Below are 20,367 nucleotides of genomic sequence, written 5' to 3'. Positions count from 1 at the left end.
GGGGTGTGGCCGAGCAGAGCGTGCCAGCCGTGGAGGCTCCTGGCTCCGCCCCCAGGGCTACAGCTAAGTGCCATCCCACAATAAAAGGTAAGACAAAGAAGCCCTCATCATCAGTTTGCGACTGGAGACTTTAAAGGGAGAACCATGACAGTAAAACTGACCACAAATACAGCTTCTTTTCTTTGATTTTTCTTGGTGGAAAACATGATTATAATAACGAAGGAAACAGGAGATTCTTCTCCCCAGTGGCGTCAACTGGTCTCCTGAGTGAGACCATGGCCAGAGCACACCCCTCCCCCTCCTCCAGCCGTTCCAAGCTGTTTTCCACTTAAATCTAAAGTCTCCTCTTCTGCAGCACAGATTCGCTCCATTTCGGGATGGTTAGCATTCAAACACGACTGCTAACGTCCCGGCTTCCGGGTTTACCTGCGTTGGCCTGGGCCCCCTCCATACTCTGGCTTTCTTCCTCAGTGCTGCAGCCGTTGACATTCCCAAACGTGATCCGTGCGTTCAGAACGTGGAACAGGGGGATCTCTGACAGATGAAAGCGCTTATTAGTAGGGTTCACTGGGAACAGTCATTTGCTAGCACTAGGCAGAATGTGCTTTATCAGCGCTGTTTCCCTCAGTCCCCACGTCGGCACACCCCCGACCCCGAGTCCACAGATGGGTCACTGAGACAGAGTCGGACACAGGCGAGGTGAGCAGTCGAGGCAGGAGTCAGGTGTCACAAATACCCAACCATCCAAAACCCAAACGGCATTGTTTACACAACTCCCAACACCCAAAGCGTGTCTGTGCATCCAAACATCTTCCTGTCAAATGCCTTCGCTCAACAGTTACCTAGGGGTCAGGGATGAGCAGTTAGGGGAGGGCCAGGGTATGTGGATAAGTAAAAGCACACACGGAATTATCAAAGTATTAACAAAATATCAAAGAATAATCCAAAAAGTTCAAAATAAAATTATCTGATTTGGAGTTTCGCTTACATTAAAGGTACGACACTAGGGCCAGGCAATGGTGGCACACGCCTTTAATCCCAGCACTTGGGAGGCAGAGGCAGGCGGATTTCTGAGTTCGAGGCCAGCCTGGTCTACGGAGTGAGTTCCAGGACAGCCAGGACTACATAGAGAAACCCTGTCTCGAAAAAAACAGAACAAAACAAAAAAAAAAGTACGACACTAAAACTAGAATCCATATTTGTTGGGGGAGGGGAGGAGAAAAGGGAGGTGGGGGAGGGGAGAGTTGCTTTGTTTCTTGAGAAAGGGTCTCATACTGCAGCTCGGAGCTGTCTGGAACTTCTAGGAGCTGTCTGGAACTTCTAACGTAGATTAGGCTGACCTCAGAAGCATCCAGATCTGCCTGCTTCTGTCTGCTGGGTGCTGGGATTAAGGTGCGCCAGCAGTCCTGGCCAGCCCGTGCCTGTTAGCACCCTCTACACAGACACTGGCTGGACAGCTTTTCATTTTGATAACAAAAGGAATCACGCATCCTGCCAAGTCTCCGATCCAGCAGGGCCAGAGGATAGTGCCGGCCTTCCCTGTTGTGTTTATCACGCGCTTTTTTGTTGTGTTTGTGTTTTGAGACAAGGTTTCTCTATATAACCCAGGCTAGCCTAGAACTCACAGACATTCACCAGTCTCTGTCTCTGAGTGTTGAGATTAATGGTGTGTACCGCCATCTGACCAGCTCTGCTGATTTTTTTTTTTTAAATGTTATTGTTGCTTTTTTGTTGTTGTTGTTAAGACAAGGTCTCTCTACACAGCCCTGGCTGTCTTGGAACTTACTGGCTGGAATAAATTGGCTTCAAACTCACAGAAATCCACCTGTCTCTGTCTATTAAGCCCTGGGATTAAAGGTGTGCACCGCCACACCTTGCTGCTAATTTGCCCTTAATATGTTCCATTTCCCTGAAGGAGGGTTGGTCGCGTTCGCCTGCCCCTCGATCGAGTTTTTACCTATTTTGACAGGGAACCCGGGAGGGAAGTCCAGTTTGATGAAGTCTCTCAATCTGGCAAAGTGAGCGCTGGTGCGAGCCATGAGGTCGATGATCGGGATGACCTGCTCCACAAGGGACAGCGGGAACTCCTCGCACATCCACAGGGTAGCTTTAAACCTGCAGGGTTGAGAGCCCAGAGGCAGGTCGCTGCTGCTCAGCAGGCTAGACACACAGTACTCCTGCAACCCAACCTCTACATTAGCCCTGAGTTCAGGGCTCCTGAGGGACTGGAACCCGGAGAACTCAGGCCCCCTAAGATCTGACAATGGAGGAGAAAGGCCTGCATTGCCACCTACCGGTGTAGCCGGCTGCATTTCAGTTCACCAGCTAGATTTACTGGCAGTAAACACACACACACAAACACACACACACACACACACACACACACACACACGAGCTCCTCTCTCTTTATCTTCTATGACAAAGACAGGGAGCCTTGACTGTTGGTTTTTGCCAGATTAAGAACCTCAACATTAGACTGGAGAGATGGCTCAGAGGGTAAAAGCACTGACTGCTCTTCCAGAGGTCCTGAGTTCAATTCCCAGCAACCACATGGTGGCTCACAACCATCTGTAATGGTATCTGATGCCCTCTTCTGGTGTGTCTGAAGACAGCTACAGTGTACTTGAATACTTAAATAAACCTTTTGAGAGAGAGACAGAGAGACAAAGAGAGAGAGAGAGAGAGAGAGAGAGAGAGAGAGAGAACCTCAACATTACTTCTAAAGGAAAGGGTAAGGGATCAGCAAACCACAGAAGATGGACGATCCATCGTGTCTTCCACTACTTACTTCTGTGTTCTGATCGTCAGCTCTTTCGGCCTTCCAATGTCCCTGTCTTTCAGATCAAAGTCTTCATCAAAGTACTCGTCGGGCGTGATGGCTGTGGGGTTGTTCACAGTGGCACACTCAGTAGTGAGGTCCTGCTAAGCCAGAACTAAGGACAGTTAGGACTGCCTGACCTTATAGTGCAGGCCGACAATGACTTCACGAGCCATAAGTACTTCATGGAGCAGGCGGGTCTGACAGGGCAGGCACGACGTGGAGCCGGCCGAATCAGATCTGAGGATTTAACACGCCCTCCCCCCATCTCTATGTCCTGCTAGAGAAGACATCACGTGAGCCAGTGAGGGATTTAGAGGACTTGGCATTCATGTCTTCAGCCTCAGTGCTGCTAAGGAAGCTGCATCTCCTGACCCTCAGTGACGTCACTGATCCAGATGAGTGGTTAGCTGGGGGCGGGGGTAAGGAGCCATGTTGCAGAATAAAGCCGGCCTGGCTTTAGAGCCACACGCAGAGAGGGCCCTTGTTTATCAGAGCGGGAGCCTGTTTCTAGGATCTGCCCTTCCTCCAAAATCTTTTGATTTTTCAAAGTTTCGTTCATGCAGTTGTGTCCCAGGAGCTCTCCTGGGAGCTTTGGGAGCCATCCCAAGTCAAGGGACCTTGCTCAGGGACTGCAGCCACCATCGCAAACAGGAGAGGGGCCATCTATACCTTAAGCTAGCTCCCCAAACACCCCGTCTTCGACTCACCCCTTGAGCACCGAACTGATGTTGCACAGTTCCGAGCAGAGACTCCAGTGGATTCCGGTCCTCTAGAGATGGAGCAAAGACCAATAGAGTCAGGCCCCGCACAGCGATGCCTGGGTCCTGAACCAAGCTACCCACAGTACGGATTTCATTTGTAGGGGTGGCGACAAAAGCCACCCACCAAGGCGAGAGGTTCTCCTTAGCATCTTTTAGGACGCGTCTTAGGAGCTTTAACCTGGAGGGACCTGCATGAGAATCCAAGCGCTCACCATGGAGCCCCGTGTTACGTGCGGTCAACACAGGTCAATCAGGAAAAGGAGAAAACAACAGAACAAGAATTCAGGCAGAGCAGCGGTAGCACCTCGCTTCAGAGCGAGCTGGGCTGGATCCCTTCCCTCCGTGGCCCCCACTGCTGGGTTCTGCCAGCCGCCCGCTGGTTGTCAACTGTAGCTGCCTACGCCTTCTAAACGCTTGTTTGCATGTGGCGGCTCATCAGCTCCTCTCAGTGACCAGGAAACTGGCCCAGCACCAACTCCATCTTACTACACAGGAAAGAGGCCTCCGGCAGAGACCGCGGCACAAGGCCACAGAGCTGGCAAAGCCGGTATATGGTAACCACAGATCCACGGGGACTCAGCCCAGAGCCCGAGTTCCACAAAAATCTCGTCACTATAATGGTGGCAAAGTCACTCATCCTAAGGATAAGATTCCCAGTTCTTCTCACTCTCCATTGTTGCTGCTGCTGCTACCATCAGCTATTGCCACAGCACGGAAGTTAAGCCCTCACGAGTGGCTTTAATTACAACTGAAACCAACCATGAAAAGCTCCACAAATGAGTCAAACTAAGGAAATTTTTTACAAAGACAAGTTAGGATTCGCATGTCCAAACAACACATTCACCCCAAAGAAACACAGCACTGTCTATAACCAGTGGTTTTCAACCTGTGGGCCCGTGACCCCTCTGGGAGACGGAGGATCTTCTTACAGGGGCCGCCCAAGACTTTTGGAAAATACAGGTATTTACATTATGATTTGTGATAGTAGAAAAGTTACAGTTTATGAAGTAGCAGCCAAGATAATTTTATAGTTGGGGGGGGGGTCGCCACAGCATGAGGAGCTGTATCAGAGGGTCGCACGCAGCATTAGGAAGGTTGAGAACCACTGGTCCACACAGCCCGTCCGAGGGAGGCTGGTGTGGGGCGGCTTACCTTTGTATCTCTTCTTCTCCTCCTCCGTCAGGTGCTCTGTGCGGATCTTGGTTATCACGCTCACGTTGTTTACCGAGTAAACCTTCAGGGATGTGTGCAAAAGACAGTTGTGACACGGGGTGGGGGGGGTGGGGGGCACCAAAAGCCAACACGCGCATGGCAAGACCGAGAATGCTGAAGCAACATCAAGCAAATCCAGCAGAATAAAAGCAAGAACTGGTCAATAACAGCCCTCAGCCCCTCTGATAGACAGCTCCTGCCTGGGACGCGCTCAGCAGTTAAACTCTGCATCCTCAGGGGCTCAGCAGGTATCCTGTAGCTAGGGTGTGCACCAGGCTCCTCCAGCTCCTGTCTCCTGTGATCTGTGGTGCTCTCCCGACAGTACTGATTAAGCTGGACCTAGGCTCTCCAGACCTGGGAGAGCAGAGAAAACCAGCACTCTTTCTACTGATGGGAAAAAAAAAAAAAAGATTCTGATTGCCAGAGGGAACGCTGTGCTGTCTGTCAGGGCTGTCTGAGAAGTCTGAATTTGCTGTGTGCTGACAGCTGCAGAAACCACACTCCGTTCTGCAGCAGTTGTTTCTAAATGCATCTCGCCGAGCACGATGGGGCTGTTTTTGCTCCCTCAGAAGCCAGCAGAAGACCCTGTCGCACCTGGCTCCCTCCGTCCCTGCTGCACACTGAGGAAAGGCCGGCAAACAGCCTGTCAACTGACAAAATACCAAATGATGCCAGACACCCCCATCCGACAGCCGGATTTCCAGGCACGGAAGCGGCTTTTAAGAGCTGCGGCTTAAGAGTCAGCTAAAGAAATTATCTTAAACCTTAACTAACAATAGATCACAGAAACTACTTCCTATATGATATCTTCTTTAAAAGAGATAAACGGACTAAATTTAATAATAATAGCGACAATAATAATGATGATAATAATTAAAAAAAAAAAAAAGAACCAAAGGAACCACTCTCATTTCTGGACAGCCAGTTCTCTTTAGGAAAGCTACAGACTGCTCAGAGCATGCTGTCCATCTTCTGAAAAAAAAAAAAAAATCAGGAAAACAGCGAGTAGGAGACGCATTAGAACTCACTCCCCAGGGACTGTCCTTCTGGCAGATGCAGGGAAGCAATCAGAACAGACCCACTCATTTGCATAGCAGCGAAGAAGCTACAGGAAATCTTATTTGAAGAGTTTGCTTTTACCTTTGCTTCGTAACCATTAACAACTTCTGCTTTATCGGTCCTCCAGCCCCAGAATCCGGATTTAGTTCTGACAAAAGGGAACACCACAAATTTCCACATGTACAACAATGCCAGTCATGGCGCGCCCCTGCAGACCTTACAGCCTCCCCTGCCCCTGACACTAGTGAAGGACACTTGGAAATCGTGGTCCTACTGTCCACAGAAGGATGCGACCAGTGACAGATGGCTGAGACATCCCTCCCCCTCCCACAGTTATCAGTGTGGGCGCTCCAGGGCAAAGAAAGCTCCGCTCTTGGCTTCTGCACAGGACCTGCCAAGCACAGGGGGCAAAGGTCATGACATTTGTTGGACAGCTGTCCTCAAGAAATGAGTGAAGCTGGCCCGTGTCCAAGGTCTTGCTTGCTTGGATCTGGGCCATCGACTGAAGGCAAGGGCCTCTTCGCCATCCAGCAATTCTCAGAACTGCGAACACACAGCTCCCCGCCTCAAGGGGAAATGCAGGTGGAGTCGGAACCCGTAACAACATTGAGAGGCCAGGAGAGGCCATTAAAACTTTCAAAATGACCGGAGAATCATGTGTCCATTGTCAGGTACAACAGGGAGGAAGGACATGAAGAGTGGCTTTTCTTTCTTTCTTTTCTTTTTTTTTTTTTTTGGTTTTTCGAGACAGGGTTTCTCTGTATAGCCCTGGCTGTCCTGGAACTCACTCTGTAGACCAGGCTGGCCTTGAACTCAGAAATCCGCCTGCCTCTGCCTCCCAAGTGCTGAGATTAAAGGTGTGTGCCACCACCCGGCGAGTGGCTTTTCAATTTAGCCACTGATTCCAATCTACAGGTGACTTTGGAGGCGGCCCGGGGTTGCTGCTGCACCTGTGGCGTGGGCTGTGTGCTTAGAGACCCAGTTAATCAGAGCTACACACTTCTAGGGAAAAATGCACTCGGGATCCGAGAACAGCCTCTAGGTTCCAGTCAGTTTTCTTTTGGGATCTTGCTATGTAAGTCAGACTGCCCCAAACCTGGGAGCCTCTGGCCTCCAAAGTGCTGGAGTTACAGGCAAGAGCGTCCCACCACTCCTGGCTGTGACTGCTTTTCAGAGCAGCTTGCCCTGGGAAGCGTTTCCCCTCAGAGAGGGGCCCATCAGCCCTGCCTTTGTCTAGAACGTCACACCCTAGCTTTGCCTGGCACTGTGTGGAGCTGCCATCAGTCTGCCCTTTGCGCTGTCTTGTCACGGAGGAAGCTCAGAGGATGGCGGCAGGCTACCCGGCTCACAAAAGCAGAATGCAGCTTGTAAATTTTATATTTCCATAACATAAATTCCATAGAAAGGAATTTCTAGTGGGATTCGGGAAATCAGATCGGGCGACATACTGAGTTTTATAGATCTGTTTTAACCCGTCACAAAAGGAAGACCCACGGGTGTTAATATTTCTCTTGGTTGAAGATGGCCCCACACAGCAAGAGATAGGTCCTAAAGGGATTTGGGTAATGCTGGCTACTCAAAGGGATTCTGGGTAACGCTGGCTGCTCTGGCTTACACGACTCAAACAAGAGCAGGGCACCAGGCCCGCACTGGCAACCAGCAGGCCACAGCCCTTGCTGCCGCCAGGGACTGAAGTCCAGATGCTCCTTTGGGTAACTCGTTCCTCGCTGCACTGGTGCTAGGCGGACATGCCCGCTTCTCAGCTGTCCTCGTTTGCTCTCACACATCGCAGCCCTGCTGGCCTTGGCAGTCCCACTCTGCCAGCAACTGAGGTAGAGAGCTCACACTCCACTATGCTAACTAAACCCAGCCGTGACTCCTTGGGTCTCTGCCAGCTCTGCGTGCACAGGCATCTGAAGACAATAACAGGGCACCCAGCTTCCTTCGGCCTGTCCCACCTGAGACCAACACACCAGAGGCCTCGTAGCAGGCACTGTGACTCAGTCCTACGAAGTTTAAAGGCGGCTCTGGAGTGGCAGGGATGTTTTCCCTATGGCACAGCATACAGGGAAAGAGTAAAAAACCAAAGTTTGGCCAGGTACATACTGTCTCCCGAAACTCATCAGGGAGTTTTGTAAGGATCAAATTCCTAGTGTAGGCACAGGAAAAGGACAACAGTAACCATTGTCCTTTGCAGCGTGGCAAAGAACCACGGAGAGAGCCTCAATTGGATGGTTGTTCTTATGACTTTGAGTCAGTAAACCTCACACTCGGGAGCGGCTCCAATCTCTTCTTATGCCTGCATTCACTGATCACGTATGGACATCATTAAATACAAAACAAAAAAGCCAGCTGTCTCTCAGCACCCTCGCCTCAGTCCCCTGTCAGCTTCAGGAAAGCCAGCTTGAGCTAGCTGTCTGAAAACCCCGAGACCACTCGGATACACAATGTACCTTCGTCCTCGGTACACAGGGACACACTCTAGTTTCCCATCTGCACTTGGTGGACTAAGGCCAGGAATTGCCACACACCCTGGATAGGCTCCACTTCACAGCAAACAATGGCTCTAACAACGCTGGATGAGCGGCGCCGAATCCCGGCGTAGGGTCACAGGTCTCAGGGGCTCCACTCTCAAGCCTACTCGTCTGCTTTCCCTCCTGGTAAGGAAACGGCTGTGGAGTCGGACCTCAGCCACCACCACTGTCACTTACGCTGCTCTCCGCTGTCCTCTCGGCTGATGGGCTGTGGCAGCGACAGTGGCCTCCTCTAGTCTAGAGCCTCTGAGGGGCCGCCCTCCCTGTGAGGCGCATGCTGAAACCTAAGGACATCAGGCCAAGAGCCTGCACATGACCCCCACAGCTGCTCCCTAAGCCTCAGTGTCTCTAGCCAGGAGGCTGGCAACAGGACGTCCTTCATTGGAAGTTCCTGCTTCGGAAGCAGCCCCGAGACACGACACAGGCTGCATGTCCAATCCCTGTCAGGCGCCTGTCTCTGTGGCTTTAATACACACAAGGAAAAGGGCAGTTATGTTTTAGACTTGACCAAAGAGATGTCTCAGAGTTTTCTTCACTGACAATGTGAAAACAATGCTAAAGAGATCAGTTAGCACGTTCATGAAGAGAAGGAGGCCTGGATTCGGCAACAAGGTCCAGATTAGCTCAGGCTATACTGATTGCTAGGCAGATGTGACATCGTAGGCAAACACTAGGGATACTGCAGACTCCCTCAGCGTATTGAGCTCCACACAGAGAGATATGACAGGTTCTGTTTCCTTTGTACTCAAAGTGGCCCGCCCTGTCCAGCACGACCCATAGGATGGCTGTCTCAGTGGACGGCTACAGACGGCGTCTCATTGGGATACAGAGCTCTCTGGAGAGAGCTCCTCAAAGGCCCTGGAAAGAACTGAGCAGCCTCCAGATGCTTCTCTACGCTGTTCCCTCATAGGTGGGGTCGGGGCTACAGTACATTATGGTAAGTATAAATTTGACTGCCTAGTGTCAATACAATTCTGGTCAATTCTAGCTTCAAGGAACTCAAAGTTCTAGCCGGGCAGTGGTGGCGCACGCCTTTAATCCTAGCACTGGGGAGGCAGAGGCAGGAGGATTTCTGAGTTTGAGGCCAGCCTGGTCTACAGAGTGAGTTCCAGGACAGCCAGGGCTATACAGAGAAACCCTGTCTTGAAAAACCAAAAAAAAAAAGAAAAGAAACTCAAAGTTTCACATTTTGGGATGAAGGAGCATTGTGCATCTAAAACTACCAAAACAAAACAAAAAAAGATCCAGGGAGCCTAGAAGAAGGGGCCCACGGAAGCATACAGGGACAGGACTTAAGACACAGCGCTACGACGCTACAGAGACGATGCGCACAGCACATCAATCAGGATGCCGATTTGACTAGCCCTAGACATCACTCTTAAAACCAACTAGCATTACGCCGCCTTAGGAAAGTCCCCATCAGTCGTAACTTCCCATTACTGCGAGCACGCCATTCATGAAAGCAGTCCCCAGACTACAGGAGACTGGAGTCTAATCCGTACCTCTCAAAGGCGACATTCTTAGTGTCCAGGCTGGTGTTGATGACTGGGCTTGTGAGCCGCCTCTCCACCTCCCTGCTCTTCGGTTTCATCAGGTCCAGGGTGAGGCGCTCCATTTCTTGGGAAAGATCGAAGTGTTCAGTGGTGACCACGCGGTCATCGTGGTTGACCTCCATCAGCTCCGCCCAGTTGTCTGTCAAGGAGACCACAAGTGTCAGGAAGCACGCTGCACGGAGCCCTCCCCCACCCCCCAAGCCTCCCCGCAGAGGCTACCGATTACTGACTGACTCTACTTACACAGAGTTCCTCTGGCCAGCTCTCTACAACTCACCAGAGACCCCGGTGCATCTTTCCAAAAATGGGAGATTTTAAAACCAATATTCCTTCTTTATTGACAGCACACTTCACCTATGACCTTTACACACCACTGCTACAGCGTTAGTGTAGATGGTCTACTGGGTACACTGGTGATCTCCCTTCACCACAGAACCACACCCAATCACGAAGGGAACGCAGAGCAACCCAGGACAGAAGGTGGCATTTTTTTTTTAAAGATTTATTTATTTTATATATGAATACACTGTAGCTATCTTCAGACACACCAGAAGTGGGCATCAAATCTCATTACAGATGGTTGTGAGCCACCATGTGGTTGCTGGGATTTGAACTCAGGACCTCTGGAAGAGCAGTCAGTGCTCTTAACCACTAAGCCATCTCTCCAGCCCTGGAGGTGGCGTTTCACACAATAGACAACTGGTGTTAAGTAATGGATGGGCAGGGAACTAGCCAATCTCCAAAATAATGAAGATAAAGAATAAAACACAAATACATTTTATTGGTTAAAAATTTACCATGCAACTAGACATGGTAGCATACACCTTTAACTTCAGCATCGGGAGGCAGAGGCTAGCCTGGTCTACAAGGAGAGGTTCAGGCCGGCCAGGGCTACCTAGTGAGACCTATCTCAGTAACAACAACGCAGGGATTCCTACACTCACTCACCTCCTCCCTTGAAGATGAAGCTCCGCCTCCCTCTTATCCAGCTCATGTTTTCGAAGCCCAGCAAGGTGATGTCCACGCGCAGCTTGGCGCCACTTTTCCATATGCGACAGACGTCATTCGGGCAGATTCTAGACACTAAAGGCACTGGAGGGGAGGAGAGACAGGCGCATGACTGAGAAGAACACAAGGGCCCAGCGGAACCTGTGGGCCAGGAACTCAGGGCTCTGACTTCAGCAAAGAGGGCAGAGTCGGTAAGATGCGATTGCAGGGGTGCACACAACTGGACCACTCCCTTCATGCTCGTAAAGGACCTCATCCTGACAACAGAAGTGGGAGCCGGGCACGGTGGGCAGGCCTGCACCCCCGGGAGGCTGGGGAAGGAGTTCTATTTTGAGGCCAACCTGGGCCGAGTAGCAAGTTTGAGGCTAGCCAGACCAGGTAGTAAGACCAATTTAAACTAAACAGTGTTCTAAGTGGAGAGTCATAGCCCAGGGGTAGGTCACTCACATGCACTTGGTTCCATCTTGGTACTACAGACAGACAGACAGACAGACAAGCAACAGGAAGGCGAGAGCTATAGCTTGGCAGTACAGTGTGTGCTCAGTGGGGCTCAATTCCTAACATTAAAAACATAATTAAAAACAAAGAAAACCCAGCCTCTTCCTCCAGCACACCAGAGCGGACACTATACAGATTTCCCATCAGTCTTCCAAGGCCTGAGCTGACCCTCCAGGGCTGGGGATGTGTCCACCTGGCCTTCTCAGATCCCACGTCTACTAATGCCGTGTGGTCACAGCTCCCGAGTACAGCCGCCACTCAAAATATATCAAGGGTCTAAAATCTGCTCTTTATCGAGGGCTGGAGAGATGGCTCAGAGGTTACAGAGCACCGGCTGCTCTTCCAGAGGTCCTGAGTTCAATTCCCAGCAACCACATGGTGGCTCACAACCATCTGTAATGAGATCCGATGCCCTCTTCTGGTGTGTCTGAAGATAGCGACAGTGTACTAATTAAAATAAATAAATAAATCTGTTCTTTATCAAAACTGGACATCAGAGTGAGATGAAAAGCTACAAAGAGCCGGGCAGTGGTGGCGCACGCCTTTAATCCCAGCACTTGGGAGGCAGAGGCAGGCGGATTTCTGAGTTCGAGGCCAGCCTGGTCTACAGAGTGAGTTCTAGGACAGCCAAGGCTACACAGAGAAACTCTGTCTCAAAAAAACCAAAAACAAACAAACAAACAAAAAACAAAACCAGAAAAGCTATAAAGACCAAGTGTTATTAGCTCGCTGAGCTGTGAAAATTTCTATCATCAATTACAGAGTATTTTGGAGAAAGACATGCATTTTGTAGAAAATGAAATTAAAAAAAAAAAACAAAAAGAAAAGAAAAACAGAAAGAAAACAATTCCACTGTTTGTCTCTTTTCCCCAGAACAACAGGTTTGAAAGAATCAAGCTAAACAGCACAGGAAGAGCATCAAACCGTGCTAAGTCATGCTAAGTCATTAAGTGTTTGCCTTGCAAACAGGCAGTGAGAACCAGGAGGCCGGCCTGACAGACAGATGGAGCGGTGCATGCCTGGTCCTAGCTTCCTAGCTACAAGGGGAGTTGAGGCAGGAAGGCCTTTCAGCCCAGGGGCCCAGAGGCCACAATGAGACCCTGCTTCTTAAGGAAGCTGCAAGCGTGGGCACATACCTGTAGTCCTTACACAAGAGGCCAAGGGGCGGGAGGACTGACTGTGGCCAGAATGGGCTACACAGAGCAGAAAGCCAGGCAGGGCTATACTACTCTGACCCCACGCACCCCTAAAAATAACGAAAGGCAATCAAACTAACAAAGTGGGTGTCTGGGATACATGAGGCAAGGAGGAGACACACGTGTCTGTATGCTGTTACTGCATGTTCAGGGCCAACCCAACACTCAGAAACAAAGACCAGAGATGCGGGTCATCACAGACCCACACCAGCATGCGCACGTGCAAGCCCCGCCCCCAGCCCCTGCACACGAAGCTTTTACAAAGGAAAATAAACCCATGAAGAGATCATGCGAATTTGGGAACAAAGAAATCCTAGGCCCACGGCCACTCACCCCAGCTGGTGAACTCCCACTTCATCTGCACGTAGAAATCCGGGGCCTGGAGGGCAGACAGAAGGTTAGGAGGGGCCTGACCCATGGTACGACCTTAGAACTAAGGCTTGCACGGCTAATGTGCCTCTTAAACAATCCCAGGAGGGACGAGAAATGCAAAGAATCAAGGTATGGATACACTGAGACAAATATTTTTACATTGGCTTAGTTATTTATCCCAGTGAAAATACTTCTGGATGGGTAGATAGTTCCGTGGGCAAAGGTGTTAACAGCCAGACCCGACAACCCAAGTTCGATCCCTAGGACCCACGCGGTGGAAGGGGAGAACCAATTCCCACAAGATGTCCTCTGATGCCCACATTTTAGGCTGTGATAAACACACATCCACGCACTCCAAATAAGTATATTATGTTTAGAAGGAAAACAGTTAACAGCAAAATGACTGGGCTGGAAATGGGACCTTATTGGGGTCTCCGGGCTCCAAGCATCAGGTTGGAAATGGGACCTTACGGTGTCTCTGGGCTCGGAGCATCAAGAGTGTTAAAGCTGCCATACGATGTGGGTAATATCCAAGGTCAACAGAAGGAAGTCACCTTCCTGTCTTCTGTAGGGAACATAACTGTGAAGGGCTGTTTGTGTGTCACGCTTATTGGCCGAGCGTACGAACACGACACGGGAGGCTAGCCGTCACTTCCACAGGAGCTGGATTCTCCCTCTGCTTACCCGACCTCCCAGATTCCTCTTCAACTTTTACAATTTGGCTTTCCGAAATTTCACACCACCGCGACATCCTCCTTTAGGACTTTTTTTTTTCTTTTTTTTGGTCTCTCATTAATCTCTTACACAAGGCCCTTGAAGAGCTACTTAAGAAAGCCAACTGACTGTCCAAAGAGAGAGTCATGTGGGGTGCAGGGTGGCATGGCTTCAATCTCAGCACTCTGTGAGTTCGAGGCCAGCTTCATCTACAGTAAGTTCCAGGACAGCTGGGGCTTCATAGTGAGACCCTGTCTTATGAGAGAGAGGGGTGTGGTGGGGAGGGAGGTGGGATTATATAGAGAATTGTTTCCCTTTCCCTCATTACCCCCAAAGGTTTGCATTCGTTTTTGTCCCTGCACAGGGCAGAAGGCAAGGAAATCTACCCTGTGTGAAACCAACCAAGATTTTACTAACGGGAAACTCAACCTCCAGGGGATAGCTGGTAAGGGAGGAATGCTAACATATGTTCTAAGGAAACACTTCTGGTGCCACAATGTAACGATCTAGGCATTGTCTAAATCTTGATGCCTCGGATACAAATCAGTGTAATTCGCTTCTAAGGATCAATACAGGTGGTTGTTGTTTTTTTAAAATCCTTTACATTGGATCCTAATTCTTCCTTGTCAAACAGACGGCTTTAGGCTGGCGACGTGGCACAGCGCACACGGAGCTTGCCCAGCAAGCCAGAAGCCCTGAATCCCATCCCAGCACCGCATGCGGCAGGCCCGGTGGCAGGCCTGGTGACCTGGCCTCGGGAGGTGGAGCTGGGAGAACAGGAAGCTCAAAAGCATCCTCGGCTGAGCAGCCTGAGCTACGGGGGACACCGCCTCAGAGGGAAAAGAAAAAGCTCGAATGACTGGCTCGACTGGCGGTGACACAACGAGAGACACAGAGCCACATACGTGACCTCTGCACACCTGCCAACAGGGATGTTTTTTGTTTGTTTGTTTTAAGATTTATTTATTTATTTTATGTTTGTGAGTACACTGTCTCTGTCTTCAGACACACCAGAAGAGGGCATCGGATCCCATTACAGATGGTTGTGAGCCACCATGTGGTTGCTGGGAATTGAACTCAGGACTCTGGGAGAGCAGCCAGTGCTCTAACCACTGAACCATCCCTCCAGCCCCAGGCATGTTTTGAAACAACGCATGTAACTAGCATCTAACTACTTCACACTTCATGGAACATTCCACTGAGGTTACCTGTGTCCACTGAGGTTACCTGGGAAATGAGTCTCCTCACAGGAAGTCCCCCTAAGCCTCACGCATGGTGTTCCAGAGTGCTCAGACACTGGCCGCCCGCTGCTTTACTTATGGCCAAGTTCCTCCCTCTATCTATACTGACTTAACTAGCTAATCGCTGAGAAGCTGTTCTGGGAAAGTCACTTCTGGGCTTAAGCTGGAGCCCCAGATCGATGAACCAGAGCCGAGGGCATGTCACCCGTCTTCCCTTCAAATGGAAGAGAGCTATCACCTCAAACAACCCAGGAGCCTGGAGAGTCACTGCTTTTAAAGAAAGACCTCTCATACTGCAATTCACAAGACAGATAATGTCCCTAAAGCCAGTCACTGCAAATGAGTTAGGGGAATGGATTAGAAATCACAGAATACAATGGCCCATCTTACTGTGTGATCACCTCAGCACAGGGCTCTGCTAAGAACACAGGGCCCTAGGCAAATCGTGTTTGCCATCCACTGTCCTCCAGCTAGGATTTTAAAGTGGCACCGAGAAAGGCAAGCATCGTGCCCCAGAGACATAACTTGTAGGAGGCCCCACACTTCAAGACAAGAGAAAGTTGGCACTATTTGGCAACGAAGTGCCACATTCACTATTCTGAAGACTTAAGGCGGACACTCAAGGCCGTGGAGCTGTCTCCAGAGATTGTGGCAGTGTCTGGCTCAGAGTTTGGCATGGCCAGTCTTACGGTTACCTCAAGGATCTTGTGTAGCAGCTCGGGCACACCTTCCAGGGCCATGGATGTATTGTGGTAGTCTCGGTGTTGCAGGACTGTGTGCACCATCTCGGGATCGCCCGTGCTCACGGCTTCGTGTAAAACTAGAGAACAAACGGGCAGAACACAATCACAAAGCATCCTGATGCTCTCTGACACATTCCGACATGAAAAGCCATCGGGGTAGCTCGGGGGTAGCTCAAAGACCGGTACGCGCCTCAGACAGGCAGAGAACTGAGGCTGGGTGTATGGCACAGGGCCATGACATCTGCTGCCAACTCTCACTTCACTAAAGAAAGCGCAGCACGAATACCGGCCTGATCACGCCTCCTCCTGCACTCACACCGCCTCGACTACAGGTCGTTCTGGAGGCAGGACTTACACACACAAGAGTCCTTGCCTGGTCCACATGAAACTGCTGTTCTCTAACAGTGAGAGGGTGTGCAAACAGAACACCAAGAATTCACCAGAAGGGGCACATTGGGCGCTCAGATCTTTGCTTTCACCCCCTATCACTGGCCTTAGTGGAGTTCTGACCATACTCCCAGGATAAATGCGGCTTGCTCATAGGTGTTGGGAAGGACCGCTTCTGGGAGATGAGTTACCCTTTACTGAGGGTTCGGGACGGGGAGACCAGCATCCTGCCTTCATCTTGTCATTCCTGCCCCTTGCCCTGAGAGACACAGCTGACTGAGGAAGATGACCACTGAGACGCGCCCGTCTTCAGCCAGAGACCCTGAAATGAATGTGTAGGCGACACAGGTGACAAGTATACTTGCCTGTCCATCCCTGGCCGTTCTCTTTGGTCACGTCTGCTTTATGTCGCAGCAAGACTCGAGCGGATTCCAAATGCCCCAGGGAAACCGCAAGGTGCAGTAACGTCCGGCCCCGTGGGTCCAAGGCCTCTGCATTCTGTGAAGCAAACACTGGCATCACTCACTGGATGTTAAGAGCATGGAAGGGCACTTCCAACCCTTAGGAGGTGCAGAAAAACACAACACCCTATGGCTACGCCACAGGAACAGACGCAGGACGGGAGTGCGGGCCAGACTTGAACACGGGACTGAGACAAAGGAGATGCTCACTGAGCTGGGTGGGGTTTGGTTTGGTTTCAGACAGGTTCTCACATAGCCCACACTGGCTTCGAGCTCCTCCTGCCTCCACCCCCTCCCCCACCTGCTGGGATTTCAGGAGTGCGCCCTCACCGTGCCCAAGTTCCTTTTTCGTTTTAATTTTTTTTAAACAATGAGTTCCTTTTTTCTATAAAGTTATGCACCTGACAAACGGGTAAGACTGCAGGCCTCATGGCCTCCAGTGCAAACCCGTAAGCCCTCAACACCATTCACATGAAGCCTGAAACAGCTGGGAGCTTTCTTCATGCAGCTGCCCCAAGCCACAGATGCTGGGGACTTCTCAAGCTCAGCTCAGCAAGGACGGATGGCTGGTAGGCAACACTGAGGGCTCAGAAGGGAACTTGGGCCAGGGTAAGCCTGCATTCTCCACTGGACTTGCTACATGCCTGTGCTCAATTCCAAATGCCCAGCAGCAGCACGGCACACGGCAGCTGCAGGTCTGACTGACCGGGAGTGAGACCTGTCAGACACGCCTGTGGACACGAGTGTACAGAAATTGGAGAGGACACACATTTCCCAGCATGCACTGGGCCTGCAGTCCTCTCTCTTTATTTTGTTCTCAGAGTCTCCCCCCTTGGCTCTGCAGAGCCGAGTGGCAATGTCTGGTGTATCGGTGCCCTAGTGATGCCTGCATGTTCTTCCAAGGACTTGGTGAACATGAATGAGTCTTTCTGAACGCCAGTTGGTCCTCGGGAAAGAAAGATGCTTTGCCTTGAGACTCGAGTTGTTTGGGTACAAACCAGAGTCTCCAAACAATCGCCTCACAGGGCTGAGGAAGGAAGCAGAGCCAGACTGAGGGTTAACGGGCCACGATCTGACAGTTATGCAACCTCCCGTTCTGCTAAAATTATATCACAGCTATTGCACAACGCAGATAAGAACTGTTATCGAGGAAAAGATGTAGGAAGCAGTGTGCTTGCTGAGTGTGAGGTCCCCGTGCCAATCCCAGGCCGCAGCACTCTCCCTGCTGCTAAAATAGGGTATCCCGCTTCCCCTAGGGGATAGGTCTCAGGAGTCCTTGTGAGACCCTGAAGCTAAGTACTGAACCCCATAAATATACCATCCTTTTCCTACATAGACACTCATAAAGTAAGATCAAGAATTGTCACCCAGCAGCAGGGTGGCCCATACCTTTAATCCCAGCACCCTGAAGGCAGGGACATATGAATCTCTCTGAGCTTAAGGCTGGCCTGATCTACATGACAATTTCCGGGCCAGCCAGGACTACATAGTGAGACTCTGTCTAAAGAATTAATTAATTAAGCCTTTTCATCTTTGCACTGGAAGGACTAACGTTAGCTTCTCCTTGGGCACACCCCAGTTGCCAATACCATCTTGTACTTTGGGGGACGTGAGATAAACTCAGATCATGTGAGCACAGATACTGTGGTGCACCCCGTGTGCGGATCTGATAACACACAGCGGCTGCTCAGTGACTGACGGACAGCGGCACACAGTGTCACCAGCAGGACAGAGCAAGTCGGTAGGGATGTCGCCACCCTGCTCGGAGCAGCATGCAACTGAAATGAACGAGTTCTCTTTGGAACTTCCCACTTGGTAGCTGCAGGCTGTGGCTGATCATGGGTGACGCTCTAGTTTTGTTTCTGTTGCTGGGATAAAATACCCCGATAAGCGAGCAGCTGGGCGACGGTGGAGGTTTATTTGGCTCACAACTCCAGGGTACTACCCGTTGCTTTGGGTAAACCACAAAAGGCGGGAGTTTTGAGACTGCTGGTCACGTCACATCCGCAGCTAAGAGCAGAGAAAGACATGTACACGCGTGCTCTCAGTTTGATTTCTCTACTCTTAATGCATTTCAGAACCCACTTCAGAGGGAATGGAGCCACCCGTGGTGGGCTGAGTCTCCCCTACATCAACTAAACCAGTTAAGGTAATCCTTTACAGACACGCCCACTGGCCAATGCAGACAATCCCTAGAATCCAGTTCATTCTAGGTTGGGTCGAGTTGACATAAAGGAAAGTCTTGAATAGGGGAGACCACTATACTATCATGTCTCCATGTACGGCCCACGTCACCTCCCAGGGTTCCCCAGACTTCAAGGGTATGGCAGGTACACTGCACTAAAGAGACTGAAACGGACCAATACGGTCTCTAACTATTCTATTTCTTAGCTTCTGCCATCCTGGTCTCTAAAGTGCATTAAACCACTGGTTTCCTGAAAGCAGCAGGGCTTTGAACTTGTGAACTAGGAACACAGGTGACACTAACAGTAAAGGAGTAATTAGCAGGCATGTTACCTTCCCTCCCTCCGTTACATTAAGTCCTCAAGCTCAGTCTAAGTGAGAGGCGCAGGACCCGCACACTGCGAGCCACACTCACTGCAAGCCACACCACACTGCGAGCCACACCAGAGTGTCTCCACAGCATTTACTGCATTTACCTTAGGAAGGGAACTACTCAGTCCACACCCAGAAACAGAAAAGCACCCACTGAGGCTGTAGCCAACACTCAGCCTCCCGGGCAACCACTTCTTAGACTGATGTAAACACGAAACCCCAGCTCACTACGTAGTTAGCTTTCTTCTGTTCTGACCCACGGAAAGAAAGACACACAGGCATCACGTTTTCACGGCTGCCGGGGACTCTTCAGAGCTTGCTGTGCCTTCCTTTCTCCTAGGTTAAGGTGACAGTGTGACTTGAAAACGGTGGGGGAATTAAGGTGAGAGAGGAGATAAGGAACTTTCTAAGCAGTGGAAGCAGAAGGCCCCGAACACGTTTACTGCGCGCACAGATGCCTCGGTACGCTGGCAAGAAAAGGGCCTGGGATATTAAGACCAAGAGCTGTTCAAGTCAAGAGGGAACCGGGATGCGGAGGAGGAGGCGTCTCCGCGGGTGGAAGCTGTTCCCACGTAAGCCTGACCTCCTGAGCCCCCATACAGAGAGACAAGCTAACTCGCTGCTGCTGCTGCTGCTGCTGCAGAGGGCTCAGGTTCGGTTTCCAGCACGCGCAGGGAAGCTCACAACCACCTATAACTCTAGTTCCGGAGTATCTGGTCTTTCTGAGCATCTACAGTCACACGGCACACGCTCAGACAGGAAGACACAGATTCCACGTAAATGAAAGCATCTCTGCTCACGTGTTACAGGATCAAAGACACAGCAAACCCTAAGGAATCCATAACTAGTCCCGACGCTCGGGAGGCAGAGGCGGGCAGAGCTCTGAGTTTAAGGCCAGCCTGGGCTACACAGTGAGTTCCAGGACAGCCAGGGCTGCACAGAGAAGCTGTGTCTTAAAACAAAACGAAAAGTGTAACTATTCTGAAAACTAGAAATTCTTCAAAAAGCTAAACAGAGTGACCATATTATATGCGGACAAGATACAGTCTATCTACACATACCATGTAGTCATAAAAATGGAGAACAGACGGATGTCACAGTGTAGACCAGCCTCTAAAGCAGGATGCTGGACGGAAAAGGCCATGTTACATGAGTCTATTTCTGTGGCCTTTCCAGACCAGACAGGTTTACTGAGACAGAACATACAGTAGGTGCCCGGATCAAAGGGACTGGGAGAAGGGAAAAGCTAAG

The 20,367-nt window shown here is 50.6% G+C and overlaps 1 protein-coding gene across 2 annotated transcripts in view; it reads right to left on the bottom strand.

Moving 5' to 3' along the window:
- Positions 1-20,367, bottom strand: part of Ankrd13a (ankyrin repeat domain 13A) — a 33,170-nt gene that overhangs the window by 4,903 nt on the left and 7,900 nt on the right. Inside the window, exons 2-12 of one of the 2 annotated variants that reach the window (XM_028765380.1) lie at positions 16,465-16,597; positions 15,665-15,789; positions 12,976-13,021; positions 10,889-11,032; positions 9,890-10,079; positions 5,935-6,001; positions 4,735-4,816; positions 3,529-3,590; positions 2,789-2,919; positions 1,958-2,115; positions 427-534 (exon numbers count right to left, since the gene is read on the bottom strand). In XM_028765380.1, coding sequence (XP_028621213.1) covers positions 427-534; positions 1,958-2,115; positions 2,789-2,919; positions 3,529-3,590; positions 4,735-4,816; positions 5,935-6,001; positions 9,890-10,079; positions 10,889-11,032; positions 12,976-13,021; positions 15,665-15,789; positions 16,465-16,597 — 1,246 coding nt within the window. Of the gene's footprint in view, positions 1-426; positions 535-1,957; positions 2,116-2,788; positions 2,923-3,528; positions 3,591-4,734; positions 4,817-5,934; positions 6,002-9,889; positions 10,080-10,888; positions 11,033-12,975; positions 13,022-15,664; positions 15,790-16,464; positions 16,598-20,367 lie in introns of both variants that reach the window. The other variant, XM_028765379.1, reaches the window with a different exon arrangement.

Source organism: Grammomys surdaster, unplaced genomic scaffold (assembly GCF_004785775.1).
Source record: "Grammomys surdaster isolate TR1022 unplaced genomic scaffold, NIH_TR_1.0 164, whole genome shotgun sequence".
Lineage (NCBI taxonomy): Eukaryota > Metazoa > Chordata > Mammalia > Rodentia > Muridae > Grammomys > Grammomys surdaster.
Note: the sequence above shows the minus strand (reverse complement) of the source record. Positions and strands in the feature narration are given on the sequence as shown.